This window comes from Falco peregrinus, chromosome 7 (assembly GCF_023634155.1).
Source record: "Falco peregrinus isolate bFalPer1 chromosome 7, bFalPer1.pri, whole genome shotgun sequence".
Classification (NCBI taxonomy): domain Eukaryota; kingdom Metazoa; phylum Chordata; class Aves; order Falconiformes; family Falconidae; genus Falco; species Falco peregrinus.
In genome coordinates this window covers 54575428-54590526 of record NC_073727.1, presented here as the reverse complement: position 1 = coordinate 54590526, position 15099 = coordinate 54575428, and the positions used below count along the sequence as shown (strand labels likewise).

General features: G+C 34.6%; 1 protein-coding gene across 1 annotated transcript in view; it reads left to right on the top strand.

The window, feature by feature from the left end:
• WDR27 (WD repeat domain 27) overlaps positions 1 to 15099 on the top strand; it is a 130403-nt gene that overhangs the window by 3471 nt on the left and 111833 nt on the right. Inside the window, exons 3-14 of the mRNA XM_027777499.2 lie at positions 164 to 288; positions 754 to 867; positions 2864 to 2915; positions 4062 to 4132; positions 5027 to 5141; positions 6456 to 6588; positions 9623 to 9726; positions 10149 to 10216; positions 11169 to 11302; positions 12670 to 12746; positions 14327 to 14405; positions 14918 to 14989. Coding sequence (XP_027633300.2) covers positions 164 to 288; positions 754 to 867; positions 2864 to 2915; positions 4062 to 4132; positions 5027 to 5141; positions 6456 to 6588; positions 9623 to 9726; positions 10149 to 10216; positions 11169 to 11302; positions 12670 to 12746; positions 14327 to 14405; positions 14918 to 14989 — 1144 coding nt within the window. The remainder of the gene's footprint in view (positions 1 to 163; positions 289 to 753; positions 868 to 2863; positions 2916 to 4061; positions 4133 to 5026; positions 5142 to 6455; positions 6589 to 9622; positions 9727 to 10148; positions 10217 to 11168; positions 11303 to 12669; positions 12747 to 14326; positions 14406 to 14917; positions 14990 to 15099) is intronic.

Below are 15099 nucleotides of genomic sequence, written 5' to 3'. Positions count from 1 at the left end.
CCAATAGCCTGCTATAATTAAATTGTGGGTTGTTCTGTACATCATCCTGACAGAAACTGGCGTAGCTCTGTGGTTAGATAACCACCATGCAAAGTTTCTAAGAATCCCACTGCACCAGAGTTTTATATTTCATTGAGTATCAATAACAATAAAATTTCTGCAGGATTAACACCTCGAGGAATTGTTATAGGAACTCTTTTGGGAATGGTACTTCATGTAAGATTTAGTCCGGATGATCAACAAGTGGCGGTATGTGCTGGAAATCGGATCTACATGTTAAGTGCAAAGGTGAGATAGCATTCTTTGTAGCCATGGTATTTCTTTAACTTACTTTAAAATAAAATAATGACACAGAAATGTCAATATAAACAAGCAAAAGCATTCATTTTTCTCATATAGATGAAAACAAGTATGAACTAATGCTTGATAAAACATCATATACCAGATAGAAGACTAGGTTAAAAAAGTTGAAGTGAAACAATATCTCAATAACTTAGAAGATGAAAACATTCTGAGGGCATCTGAAACATTACTCTGATATCACTCATTCTGAAGAAGCAAATGTCATGCGTAGTGGTTTTGCCAGCAGGATGATATACAGGGCTGCAGTTTCAATAAGAAACATATTATTGCATTAATATTTTAAATGTGAATCTGACAATTTTTAGCAACAGTTACTAATTATTGAAACATTTAATTGTCATTTTTCATTTTAAATCTAATCTATTTTTATTTTGACTTGCCTCATCACAGAACGAAGCTATACTAGCTGAATTGGATGGCCACCTGGCTCCAGTGACTGCTGCTGAGTTTTGCACATGGGAGAAAAGTATGCTTATATCGGTGTCAGAAGACAGAACCTTTAAGGCAAGGAAATTGTGGAGCTGCACTTTAAAAACATAGAATTTAGTGAATATATGAAGTTGTCTTTTTTTCCCTTCAAATGTTTTCTGAAGATTAAGCAAAAACCTCTTTGACTTTATAGAGATTGGGACATTTTTCTTGGTTTCTTGGGAAATTATTGTAAAAATTAATTACTTTTTTTAAAAAAAAGAATATTGCAGGGTTCGTGTACTCAAAACTTTCCACAGTGAAGTGTTAAATGTGGTGATTATCTGGCATATGGAAAGAAAATATTTTGATCACCTTGGCTGTAAGTGAAACATTTCAGATATGCTGAAATGAAAGAAAGCATTTCAGTTTGAATCTGCTGACATTGATTGGAATTCCCCTTTTGGGAATATGGTTTTGAGTTATTGTATGCTGGTAGGTTTTTTAGCCAGACAACATTTTATATGATGACACCATGGGTTGCTGCTGCTGTACATGATGACAATAGAAAACAACTTAGTAAGGGGAAACAAGGAGCCTGAGTGAACCCAGGTATATCTTCCAGGAGATACTGAGGGCGGGGAGTGTACCTTGATTAGATACAGTTTAGTCTACAACTGATTGTCCTCTATACAATTCTAAAAGCAGCCCAACATTTAGTTTTACAAGACAAAGTAAAATTAAAATTTGCTATATCAAAGGTTCGGGTTTTTTTTGGTTTTTTTTGGGTTTTTTTTCCCTTAAATTTAATTTTTATGTGACACTCTGTTCTGGATAAAATGTGATTTTGATTTTTGTCCTGGCCTTGGACAAAAAAAATGCTAAGATTGAATTGACATTTTAGGAAATATTAATAATTATGACTTTCTGATTTGTTTCTTATTTTGTATATGTTGATCTAAGGAGTTAAGGTAAAAAATGGATGAAGGAAAAGATCTACATGCTTCTTCTTGCTAATTTAATGAAGACTTGATAAACTATACAAAATTGTAATGAATAAGTTTTTGGTTTTGGTTTTTTTTTTAAGATAAATGTTGGGACTAAAATGAAAATCAGCTGAAAATATTTTGCAAGTCTCTCAAATAACTTAGTAAATAAGTCTTCAAATTTCATTTTCTCTGCCTGGTTCTCCAGATCAGGGGTAATTCTCTGAAAGTAGCCATGCTAAGCCTATGATAGTTGGCTGCTGTGGTTGCAGGACATACAGTGTCCAAAACATTATATTCTCTTAGCTATTTTACTTGGTTAAAGAAATGGAATAGGTGAGAATCTCTTGAGAGAAATTTGTGAAACATAATCTTAGGAAACAGCTTTTCAGAAGAATGATGTTTACATTCAAAGAGACACAAAACATGAACAAAGACAAAGTCTTGGGAGCTAAACAAAAGCTCACAGACATGTTCAGAAAGCGGGGACTGTCTGGCTGTGAATTTTCCAATCCCATCTGTGATAGCTATGATAAATGTAGTGGAAGTCCTTTTGGAGAGGCAGGCTCATAGAAGTAACGACATGTGAGGAAAAATTTGGTTTTATTTACTTTTCTTAACTATTAAGCATAAAATGCATCACTTAGCAACAGTCATGTTAGTAATGAAACATGATTTATGTGTGGGTCTGTAGATCAAAGTATCATTATTTTTAATAAAAACCTCTTATCCCAGAGCCCAATATGAAAATTGTGAAATTATGCAAGCTCCCTGTGCAAAATCTAAAACAAGTTCAAGTATGTCTTTTCATTAATTTAGCTTAAGTCACTAAGATATCAACTAAGCAAAGATTATAATAAGTACTTCTAATTACTTTGTGTATCCGTATCTGGATACACATTTTCACTATGGATACTTCTCAATTAAACAAAGCCCTGCATGGTTAGAAAAAAATGCTGAAAAAAACCTTACCATACTGCATCACTTTTAATGGCTGCATTTCTCTGTTTTAACCACGTGATGGCTGTTGAAGTTTGTGTTTGCCTTAAAGATCTTGAGTAGATGCCTATATTTACTGTTTGTTGTTTTTTTTTTTCTTTCTAAAGGTGTGGGACTATTCTACCGGCCAGTTAATATATCAGTCAGGAGTATTAACGGGTAAGTTTTCTTTTTATATGTACTTCTTCATAACAAAAAATCCTCTCTCCAAAAAATAATATAAAATTATTATAGAAATATTTAGTTGATTGAGTGAAGATAACTCTAGGAGACTACATAGTAGTAAACACATTATCCTTTAAAGCCAGTAGTAAATAGATTTTTCTTTAAAGTATCCTTCTGGATAGTTTAGCGCACTTTCATAAACAGCTGGTTTTGTACAGCACACAAAGGGTGTGCATGTGACTATTGCTGTTTGCTGAGACATACAAACGGAGCTCTCTTGTAGGTACAGTCCCACTGTCTGAGTACTATGTGCTTGTTTTCTTTCGAGTTTTCTATATGACATGGAAGGAAACACTATACCATATGTAGATTTATTAGCAGTGCCTGCAGTGGATGGCATATACTGACTTTAAAGATGAAAGGTACTTCTGTGGAAAGATGAGAGCAAAAGGAGAGAAGAGGAGGAGGGCAAGCATTATCTCTGGTGCAGCAGGGACCCTTCCTTCAATAGCACCTTTCCTACAGGAACCATATAGTTTTTAACAGGACTTGCTCAAACTCCCCTTTGGTTGTTCCTGCTTGTGGTGCTGTTAGTGCTGTTTGGGTCACACTTTGGGTGCATGAGCTGCCTGGAGGTTGGTTGTTAAGCTTTGTGCATATGTATTACTGGACGACCTCACGGAAACTAAAAGCTAAAACCACATGGTAGGAAAGGAAAGGAAAGGAAGAAGGGGTGATTCCCTCTTGGTTGCCTGGGCAATTCTTTCCCTTGAAAACCTTCCTTAACTGTAATATCAGGGTTTTCACGTGCAAGACCATGAGAATGACAGCATGGGAACAACAAGGGAAAACTACTGCCACAGGGGCTCTGAAAACCATGGCACAGCAGCTTGGGTGAAAGGGTGCAGAAAACCGCTGCCATGGCAGCTTGGATGAAAGGCAGGTCACAGACCTGCAAATGGAAAGCCCTTAACAATGCAAAGACTAAAGCACACAAAGCATTGTGCAGCTATAAGGATTGCAGTAAGGAATTTTTTCACCCATCTTTATGAATAGGAGGATTCAATTTTGGATCATGTATTTTAGTTAAATATCTGATTTGTGTCTGCTCTGGAAATAACTTTATCTTTTCTTAAGCAGCATTTCCTTTGCTAAGTCTGCTAATCGATGAAGAAAATAAACAGATTATCACTGGATGTGTTGAGGGACAGGTAAGTATTACCTATCAAACTTAGCCTCTATCTCAAAACAGTCAACTATTGTTAATGTATCTATCTATAAAAAAAATTCACAATCTGCATACATGTTTAGAACTGTTAAAACAGTTATTTTAGTGAGCATAATTCAATGCTTTGAGCATAAACCATATGTGGTATATAAGACCTCTGTTATAAAATGGAAACTTTTTCCTGAAAATCAGGGAAGTTTTTAAGAGCACAGTCAGTGATTATATAAGAAGAGTACACTTAGAAGCTATAAATGTATCTGTTTTACAAGAAGAAAAAGGTGAAAAATAGGATTCTCCTATTTCAGCCAAGGAATGAAACACAAGACAATAAGTGGAAGAGGCTGATTTCAGCATGTTGGAATTCTAATAAAAATGTTATAAATGTGAATACACATTTCACTTCCTTTTTAATGTAATGCTAAGAATATATTTACATGATGTTTTCCACCTGTTTTCCTTCAGTGTTACCCGTTCAGTGAATTGTGAAGAAAATTAAGGATTTAACTGTAGTGATTCTTAAAAAGAAAAAGGTATAAATGGAATTCATATACGTGACAGTGAGCAATTACATGCAGGTTACCTGTGAATTTTGATTGTGGGAAATAGTCTATGAGGATTTTTTTTTAAAGATATAAACATATCAGAATTAGGTGTGCAGTTAAAATTGATAATGACCCCTATTGCTAATATTGAATATATCTTTTGATAATCTTAGAAATGCATATAATTGAATTTCTGGTTCAAAGTGATATTCCAGATTCAAAAAGTTTTTAGTTATATCAACAGTTTTAAATATTGGACCTTTAGTTTGTATTCATGTAAGATTTATATTTAACATCAAAAGCTTATTGCAGTTGCTTTTTTGCTTTTCTTGCAGCTTTGGATCTTCAGTTTAATCAGTGATCATAATTACCGTTGCGTAGCACATATCAACTTAAAGAAAGAAGAAGAGAAATTCTGTAATAAAGTGTGGAAATCTGGAAAAGAAATAGGTAGCACAGTGCTTCTAGAATGCTGCTTATGATATGTTCTAGTTGTAATTGACTACTGACTGTGTGCTTTTTATGCCATGAGAATTTATTATAAGTGATGGAGTTGTGAGTCTCAGACTGTGGCATGGAATTCTTACTGAAGCTGATATGAAGTTGGGTATTGGCATATCTGGAAGGAATTATTTGACATATCTGGAAAAAATTATTCCTGTATGTCTATAATAAAATCTTGACCGATGCATCTACTTATAAAATATTACATGATGTGAACTGTTAAGTATTTGGGTTTTATTGAATTCATTGCCCAAGTCTTCAGTGAGAAAAGAATCGGTGCCTAAAAATTCATCCATTGTTTAAGTGGAGTACCATTTCTCAGTTACCTTTGAAACTGCTAGGAATCTATTTTTTAATTACTATTATTCTTCAATCCATGCTGCTGCCTCCATGGTATCATATTTCCCTGGCTGTGCTATTTCTAGTGGTATATAACACGAGTACTTATAAGTTTTTAAAGACTGCGCTGGTAACCTCAGCAAGGTGATTCCATCTTTCCAAATGAGGCAGTCAGACTAGCTGCAGTGAGCTGAGGTCCTCATAAACACAAGCAAGAAAGCCTTTTCTTTAGGGAAAGGCAGATCTGGTTTCCCTTGCTTGTTCTTTTTCTGGCCTTAATGACTGTTGTATTAGCTGCCTAGATTCAATAATCAAAAATCTGTCCAGATTCAATAATCCTGAGGTCCTAACCTAATGAGAAAGACTACTACATTTCTTGTTAATACTTAAAATATATGGATATCACTTTGATCTTTGGATTTTTGAGAGTGATGTAGTGTCTGTGCCTAATGCTGAGTTCTGTGCTATTAGTTCCTAGGTGTGAATTGCACATGTGTAATGAATTGGAGACTCCTTGGGAAGGTGAAAAGGAGGTGGCTTTCCATCTTGTTTTTGGATTATGTTGTAACCATAGTAACAAGCAAATTTTCAGGCTAAGTGGAAAAGTACCCAGTGTATTTAAGTGTGGTTGGAATACAGCTTTCGAAGTAACTTTTTGAGATAAACACATCTAAATTCTGCCAACTACTTTTCAGTCCTTAAGTAGGCTCTTTGTATTTGAAAGAAGATGGTATTAAAAATAATGTAATGAGGATAAATATCTCAAGAGGGCTGGCTCTTAGGATATATCCATCTTTTGAAAAAGAAACTTCTTGAGTGTAGTCTTAGTTCATGCTACTTTACTACATCCAACTCTCTTGAATCCTGTCTGTTTCCTTTATTTCATTGTTGATAGTTAGTATTGTTGATTGTTTTTCTTAGGTGAAGCGCAAACTACCTCCAAGCTTGGCAAAACAAACAACGTAAGACCAGAAGGATCAGTGGAAACATCATTGCCTATCCTCTTAATGGAACACTGTGACTTCTTAGTATGTCTCCATAATGAGGAAAACATGTAAGTCCTTTAAAATACCACCAAGAATTTGGCTGGAATCTACTCCTAGGAGTTCCTATTGGTTCTTGGATTATTTTCACTGCAACTTACTATTGTTTAAAAAATGCACTAGGAAAATTGAAGAATTTTTTAGTGATCTGCGAGTTTTTGTGGCCTACTTTTAGGCAGATAATATATACAAACTGATAAAAAGTTAAAAGTAGTTTCTAGTCTGAGAAGTAGTTTTATAAAAATGGCATTGGGAGTATCCATTTTAGCATCAGTTGATAACAGTTGATCAGGGAAGATCAGTTAAAAAATAATTAAGAAGTCAATTAGAATTAAAATGCCAAAATTTTTTTTGTTTGCTTTCCTAAAGGAAATAAGCCTGATGCAGTCAGTCACGATGTGCCTGTGTAAGTCTGCCTTCCAAATTTAAATAACTTTTGAATTATATAACCTGTTCTAGCCAAACATCTGTCAGACAAATGTCAAAGCATGATGTTTTTGCTCCTTCCCATGGAATGAGTTGGGCAGGTAGAGGAGAGATACCTAAATTAATCCTTATATAAAATTTCTTTCATGAAGAGAAGTTTAACTGTATTATCAGGCACCTGGGAATCTGTTCAGGATAGTGCCACAAGACAGTCTCATAGAACAACTTGTTTTTGTTGTTATTTATAAGTTTCATTTGGGTAAATTTCTCAGCCACATCACGTTTTAAGAAACTTGTTCCACCCTTTGCCCTATGGTGGGTTGTACAGGTATAACTGATTAATCCTCTGGTTGTATATATAAACAATTTTTGATAAACAGAGAAGAATAATATCCAGAAGTCCTAGATAATTTTGTTTGTGTTAAACTGAAGTAACTATTAACAAACAGTTATTTTCATGATGCCTACATTTTCACTGAGGGAGAGGAAGTGGTAATTTTTAAGATGTACATCTTATACATACTTTAATGGAATGTCTGAACTCTAAGGCCAGTAGATGAATTATTACAGTCTTATTGCTTGTATAATACCACTCTCAAATCATCAAAACTTTGTCTTCATCAAAACCATAGGTTTGATTTGATGTACAGCACATCTTTAAAGATGGCTAGTTTTCCAGTGATAAAGTTTTCACCATGTCCCCTAGTTAAGTTGTTTCAGCAACTGACTCATTCCATTTTACTTCTGATCTTTTCATGTACAGCCATTGGCTCTTAGTATGTTTTTTATTCTGATAGTCTACAACTAGCTACTATTACGTTCCCTCCTTGCACAGAAAATTGTGGCTCACAAGCAAGTTATCTCTAACTTCTGGAATAAATAGTTTGCGCATTGTATAGGGCACGTTTTCTGTAACATTTTTAACATTTGCTTTTGAATTTTTTTTGTATTTAGTCTCATTTCTTTTTCAATGGCCTTTAGGACATGGTTGCCTGAAATGGATCCACAGTAATACATTAATTGAAATAATTTTCTGAACTGGTATAACATCACGTTGCAATACTCACCTAATACTGCCTGGCATTGTACATATAAGAACTATCTAACCTTTCACGATAACATGACAGTTGGAGGTTTTGTTCTGCTTATAAACAACAATGACCATTATTTTTTTACTATTAATCCAATTCCATTATCTTTTGTTTTTAAAGTTTTGTATTTAGAACTGTTTTTCTGTTTAGTTTTTAAATTACCATGGGTTGGTTTTAGCAGATGGTTCAGGTTTTGTCTGAGCAGTCCCTGATTTACTACTACTCCTGTCTGCAATGAGGTGCAACAGTGAAACATTTTTGCAACACTGATGTCCAAAAAATTACAGGTCTCATACTTCCCTAATCTATTTGACACTGAGTAATTTCATCACAGTGGATGACATTTTATTATTGTAAAGTAGGCATGAGATCAACTTCCTATATATATCACTTCATATCATTGTTCGTTATAACTTGATAGTGCCAATTCTTTATAAATAATTCAAAGAATTCACAAATTAAATCAGTCTGTTACTGCTGTGCATGAAAGTAGTACAAACAACAAATAAAACTATACAGAGCACATAAAAGTATCACAAGCCAGAACTGAAACTGTTGTTCCCAGTCTGCTTTTTAGAGTATTTGACTGTTTCTGTTGTGGTGATGTTTTTTTTTTGTTTGTTGTTGGGTTTTTTTGTTGTTGTTTGGTTTTGGTTTGTTGTTTTTCTTAATAAAGTATTAAGCCACTGTGATGAGTCTTTTTATGCCAAGTTTCAGCCTTTATATTTTTCCATACACTTACTTCAACTCTTGTGGTCTGACTTAACAAATCAAACCAGTAACTCTACTCACTCTTTGGAAAATTTATTGATGTCTATTTTCATTTACTGTGGCATCAAAACATTTCTAGTTTTTAAGAGTGACGACCATTATTTTTTTATAATCATGTTATGCTTGATTACATTTTCTTCTGTGAGGGTGTTGACTGAAATTGTAACCAGTTGGTCTAATCTAAGGCTGAATTTCATTACTTAACAGCAATACTACTGCCACTAAGCACAGACAGAGACAGATATTCCAGGCTTGCTGGGGTTTTTCCCTCCTCTCAGGTTGTGCTGGTTTTTCTCTTGTACTTCAACTATGTACAAACACATGTTAAATTTCACTGCTTTTTATGTGTTCATATTACAGGTGATAAAACTAAGAATATATGTGGATTTGCCTCTTTGTCTGAGTTACTCTGTGTATACAGTGCTTTTACAGCATCTTCCAACTGTTACAAACCACAGCAATTTTTGAAGTATTTCATATGCTGCTTTAGACTTGCTGTGAGCACTTAACATAAAATCAAGGATTGTGTTCTGTTCTTAGTTTTCAAAACTTAACCAATTTTGATTGAAAATTTTTACTTTGAGCTACAGATATTTTCAAAAATACTGTAAAATTTAAATATTTTTGTAATGTTGTTTCTTATTGTTGTACTGGGACTGGGTAACAAGTATTAAAAAAACCCTTTTGTTGTGTCTTGTATGGTTATAATGAAAGCTTCCTTATCATACTGAGATAATTTTTTCTCCTTTTTAAATAGATATTCTGCCCGGAATACTAGCTATTTTTGGATAGGAAGTTCTACTGGTTTATTAATAATAAATTCAGCAAACTTTGAATTAGAAGCTTTTTTATCTTACAAAGGTATGATTATAAGATACCTGACTACACCATAATGTGATTACTTTCCTTTGTTATCTGATTAAATTGTATAAGAATTAGTTTGTGAAATAGCAGAATACATTAGGAGCTAATTCTAATTATTTTTTTATGTTTTTCTGGCACTTCCGACTTGTCTCAGAAGATGTGTTGGCACTACTAGATTTCTGTAGAGGCTAGCAATAAATTTTTATTTAACTTTGCAGTTTGTAAGTGTTAAATACAAGGAATGTTATTCTGTACCTACTTTATCATGGGGGGTTAAGTTAGAAGGATATACATTGAAGACAGTGGATTATGGTGGTCAGATTAGTACGAGTAATTTTTTTTTCCTGCCTTAGAGATGATAGTTTCTTTCTTTTGAAATGCAAATACAATTTTATAGCACTGTGTTTTTTTTGGTAAAGATTACAGCAACCTCAGCATTCGGTTTGCCAGATCATGTGCATTAACAAGGCAGGCAGTTAATGGAAAGGTGAGTATGCAGTAAACATTGATTTAGTGCATGTTTACAATTTTTTACAGTTATTTTCAATAAATATTAGTTATGCATTTTATTTACAAATTAATGTACACATTTCTTTTGCTTGATGTGAATTACACAGTCGTTTCTCTGGAGAGGGTTTATTATTTAGGGAATCTACTAGTTTAAATAGCTGGGTAGCTTTAAAGCTCTCACAGTTTGTATATTGTCCAAAGTGATTAGTAAGCAAAAGGTGAATTGCTTTTTATATGGTTCAGTATGTACCTTGAATGTCAAGAAAGGCCATTGGGGAAGTAGAGGCAATCTTTTAGGGGAAAAAAAGATATGAGCATTGTTGCACCTTGTTTCTCAAACAAATGTTGGGATGAAATGCTTTTGCATCCCTCCAGGAAATCTGTGAAAACTATTTGAGTTGTGAGAAAAATTCTATGGAAAGTCACTAAATGTGCTTTCAAGGAAATGAAAGGCATTCTTGACTGTATACTCCATTTTATGTTACAGTTTTCCTACAGAACTGAGCTCAATCTATGCCTTTCTACATATTTAACACAGCAGTGTTTTGTTTAAAAGGAGGATTTTATTTTAAATTCATCTCTTAGCATATTCTCAGCATGTCTCTGAAACCGATCTTTCTTCCATGTGTTTTTCTTTTCTCAAACTCTTATTGCAGAAGTAAGTCTGTTGTAGAAAGTATTGGAATTTCTGTGGCTGTTATATATGCAAGTCTGTTAAGGTACTTATTTAAGCAACACAAGTATATTTTTGAAGGACAACATTAACCGCTTTTTACTATTTAATGCTCTGCAAGACTAAACCTGTGGATATTTTTGACTAATTTTCATGAATAACAGAAAGTGATTTCATTTTCCACTATAAATTCTTCAGTGTTGGAGCTTAAATTATGACTTAAATGGGGTGTTATTTTACGGTATAATTGCTGCAGGTTTTGTGCTTGATCACCTCGATGTTTGAAGATATGATCACAGTGTTGGAAGTTAACCTTGCTGCATTGGTGAGAACTCAGCAGAGTGATTTTCTCCTACGTAGAAGTGAGAACAGTCATTCAGTTATTGCTAGGTACAGAATAACTATATGTTTTTTCCTCTGAGTTGGATTATGCATTCATTTTCCTGACATTGAAGCGCATCACATGGTGTTGTAGTGCTATTTGTTGACATGGTTTTATTTTACTTCTTTTCCTGTCATACTTTAGTTGTATTGAGTAGGAGAAATCACAGAATGGTTGAGGTTGTAAATTACCTCTGCAAATCAGCTTGTCCAACTGCCCTGCTCAAGCAGGGTCACCTACAGTCCAGTGCACCATGTCCAAACAACTTTTGAATATCTCCAAGGAGGGAGACACCACAACCTCTCTGGGCAACCTGTGACAGTGCTCAGTCACCCTCACAGCAAAAAAGTGTTTCCTGGTGTTCAGACAGAACCTGCTGTGTTTCAGTTTTTGCCCATTGCCTCTTGTCCTTCCGCTGGGCACTGGGCGCAGAGCCTGTCTCTAGAGTCTTCCTTACAGCCATCTACTGGTGCATAGGGTTGTTCCTTCCCCAGCACAGGACTTTTCACTTCCCCTTGTTGATCTTCATGAGGTGGCTGTCAGCCCATTTCTCCAGCCTGTGGATGTCTCTCTGGATGGCAGCACAACTTTCTGATGTATCAGACACTCCTCTCAGTTTTGTGTCAGCAAATATGGTGAGGGTACTCTCTGCTCCTTCATCCCTATTATTAATACAGATGTTGAACGGAATTGGACCCGTTATCGACACCTGGGGTACTCCATTACTGGCCTCCAACTAGACTTTGTGCCACAGGTATCACTCTGGGCCTGGCTGTTCAGCTGGTTTTCCATCCAAATCACTGTGTGCTCATCTAGCCCATACTTCATCAGCTTCTTTAGGAGGATCTTATGCAAGAGAGTATGGAAACCCTTACTGAAGTCAGACAATATCCACTGCTCTCCCCATTTCTACCAAACAAGTCATTTTATTATAGAAGTTTATCAAGCTGATCAGGCATGACTTCCCCTTGGTGAATCCATGCTGACTGCTACTTTCTTGTCCCTTATGTCTCTGTAAATGATTTCTAAGAAAATACTGGCATCTTGAAGTTAATAAACCCCCTAAAATATACACTAAAGTGCAGATGTCAGTGCTTATAATAAAATCATCAGTTAATCTTCACAGAAATGGGATTTAACATGTAAATGCAATGGTTTGTGGATCTAGTCAGGGCCAAAGCTTGTCTGGGCTGCTGGGTATCTGAGCTGATAACTAATCCACTATGCCTAGGTATTTATGAAAATCTCACTAGTATCAGATGTATACATACACACATGCACAGAAATAGCTGAAAAGAAGTGCTGACACCTTTTCCTAATCTTATGCTTTTCTTCATTGGATTGATCGATTTTTGTGCTTGGTTTTATAACTTAGGTGTTCTTTATTGACGAATTCTCCGTTGTGTAAAGGTTTAAAGAAAAATCTGAAAGAACCTTCTAGTAAAACATTTGGTAAGTGTAAACCATTCCTGAAATGAATTAATAATGTTATATTTTTAATAACAGTAACTGACTCACAACTGGCTGGTGCCTAATACAATCAATATATTGATTTCTGTTTTAAACATATTGCGTTATATTTTTATTCTAGTAGGAAGAATTTTATAGTTCTAGTAGTATATCATATCCTACATATGTACTTGTAGTGAAAATGATGATAATAAGGTATTTTTCTTTCAAAACCAATCCTCTGAGAACTTTCTGTGGGTTTTAAAAGAGTTAAATAATGTAGAATGTTCACATTTTTCAAAAGTATTTTTTTTTTCCATAGCATGCTATGTATTTTTCTGTATAATTTGTAATTTTTTTCTTCATTTTGGTTACCTGTTTTTGTTAATTTCATTGTCCTGAATAGTCTTTTGTCAATACCTGCAAGTTTAGAAGTTAATTTTTGCCTCAGTTTCTTACTGCTTAAAAAAAGACAGATCTGACTTCCAGTTGCTGTTGAAGTACTTCTAGCTTTTTTGCTTAGCAACAGTAAAGCAAAGTCCTAAAACAGTTACAAAATAATTTTTTCATCATCACCTTTTCTTTAGGAAAGATGTAAAAATACTGGTAGCTGTTGATATGAAGAAATAATCTATTTTTAATATATTGATTATACTTGTTGGACCTGTTAGAATGTCAAAGGCTGTCTTTAATGTTATATGATATTCTAAGAATGCATCTACAATGTTTTAGCTAGAATTCCAGGCTGCTTCGGACACCCAGCACTGACAACAGTACTACTCTTGCTGACACCTCATGCTCAGATAGATTAGGTGCTGTAAGGAGATCTCATGGTCTCTTAGGGCAAGTGGTGCTAGGAGCTTCCCAGGAAGGACCCTTTTCTGCCTCGTTGCTACATAAAAAGAAAGGAAAGCTGGTGGGAGTTGAAAGAGCTTCTATCCTCAGCATAGGTAAATGTGTCCATGAGATCACTCCCAATGCACCTGAAGTTCTTCCCTGGGAATATCAACAAGATTTCCCCCTTTATGACATTTATATGATCCATTTGTTTCTGCTGATATGAAATGCTCATATTTAGTTTTGGGGTCGAGGCTGCCCTTCAAGCTTTTTAGTACAGCAATGTGAATGCAGACATTAATGGCTTAAGCCACATAAAACCGCGAAGATTTATGTGTACCCACCAGCCAGTTTGTTAGTGATCTTTAGATGCATTCCATGTTCCAAATATGAGGTGTGAATATATTATAGCTAGTGCATATAAAGTCTAAGTATGAAATAGGCAACTAGAAAATATATTTGTGAATGATGAAAAAAGTTCCTTAGAACAATATTCTTGTTAACTCAAAGTTTAAAGAAGTTCCTACTCATTGATATTATTGGAGGAGGGATGATATGCAATGTAACAGTTCAGATTTCTTTCCTTTTCTCAGTAATCCTTATTTTAGTGTGATTGGTCTTAAGTGTGTTTTGTAATATAAGGAGACACCAAATATTTCTACTGTGCTAGCCTAAGGTATCTACATTAAGTGTAAAAATATAACGTTAAAGAAACATTTTAATGTAATTTAATCATTTTACAATAGGAGTGAAAAGCATGGTGAAAGATCAGCCATTGGTTTTCCATAATAAAATTAAGTCGTCAGGTTATACAGCAGCACCACAGTGAGTAACCACATTGCTATTTTGTCTTTTTTATTGCTGTGTGATATTTTGTCATGGAGCCATGTAGTCTCATGACTGTGAAATTATTCACACATGAAAACCAGCTATGATGCTATCACAGAAAATAATTTAAAAAAATTGCTGTAAAACAGATTTTTCACAGCTTCTGGTCAGTATTCAGCTTCCTTTGAAAATCTATATTAGGCATTCTCTTTCTTATGATTAAACCTTTCGTTTCTTCAACTGCAGAAAGAAATGTCTGAGAACTTTATATAAATGGATTTTGACCCTCAGAATGCATTATCCAACAAAAGGAAAATTTAGGTGCAAATTCGAGCATTAGATCATTGCCAGGTTTATTTTGTCATCAGTGTGTACATTGTCTTGCCTACTGACATTACAGTAGACATAAATATTAAGAAGGGAGTAGGTTGTTTTTCACTTAAAAGAAACTATTTCTCTCAAGCAACATTTAATGTTTCATATAGGAGAATCTGTGTTCTTTCCTGTAGAGTGACCATGTTTTCTCCAAACACTAATCTGAAGAAAAATGAGGTGTCAAAGTGGAAGACCAGCTGTAAAAGGTAGGTAATCTAGCAACCTCCATTAGAGGAGGAACAAATTAAAATGAGGATAAATACAGTTCAATTGGAAATACGGTTTGTGGCTGCTTCTGACATTGGAACTTTTAAGT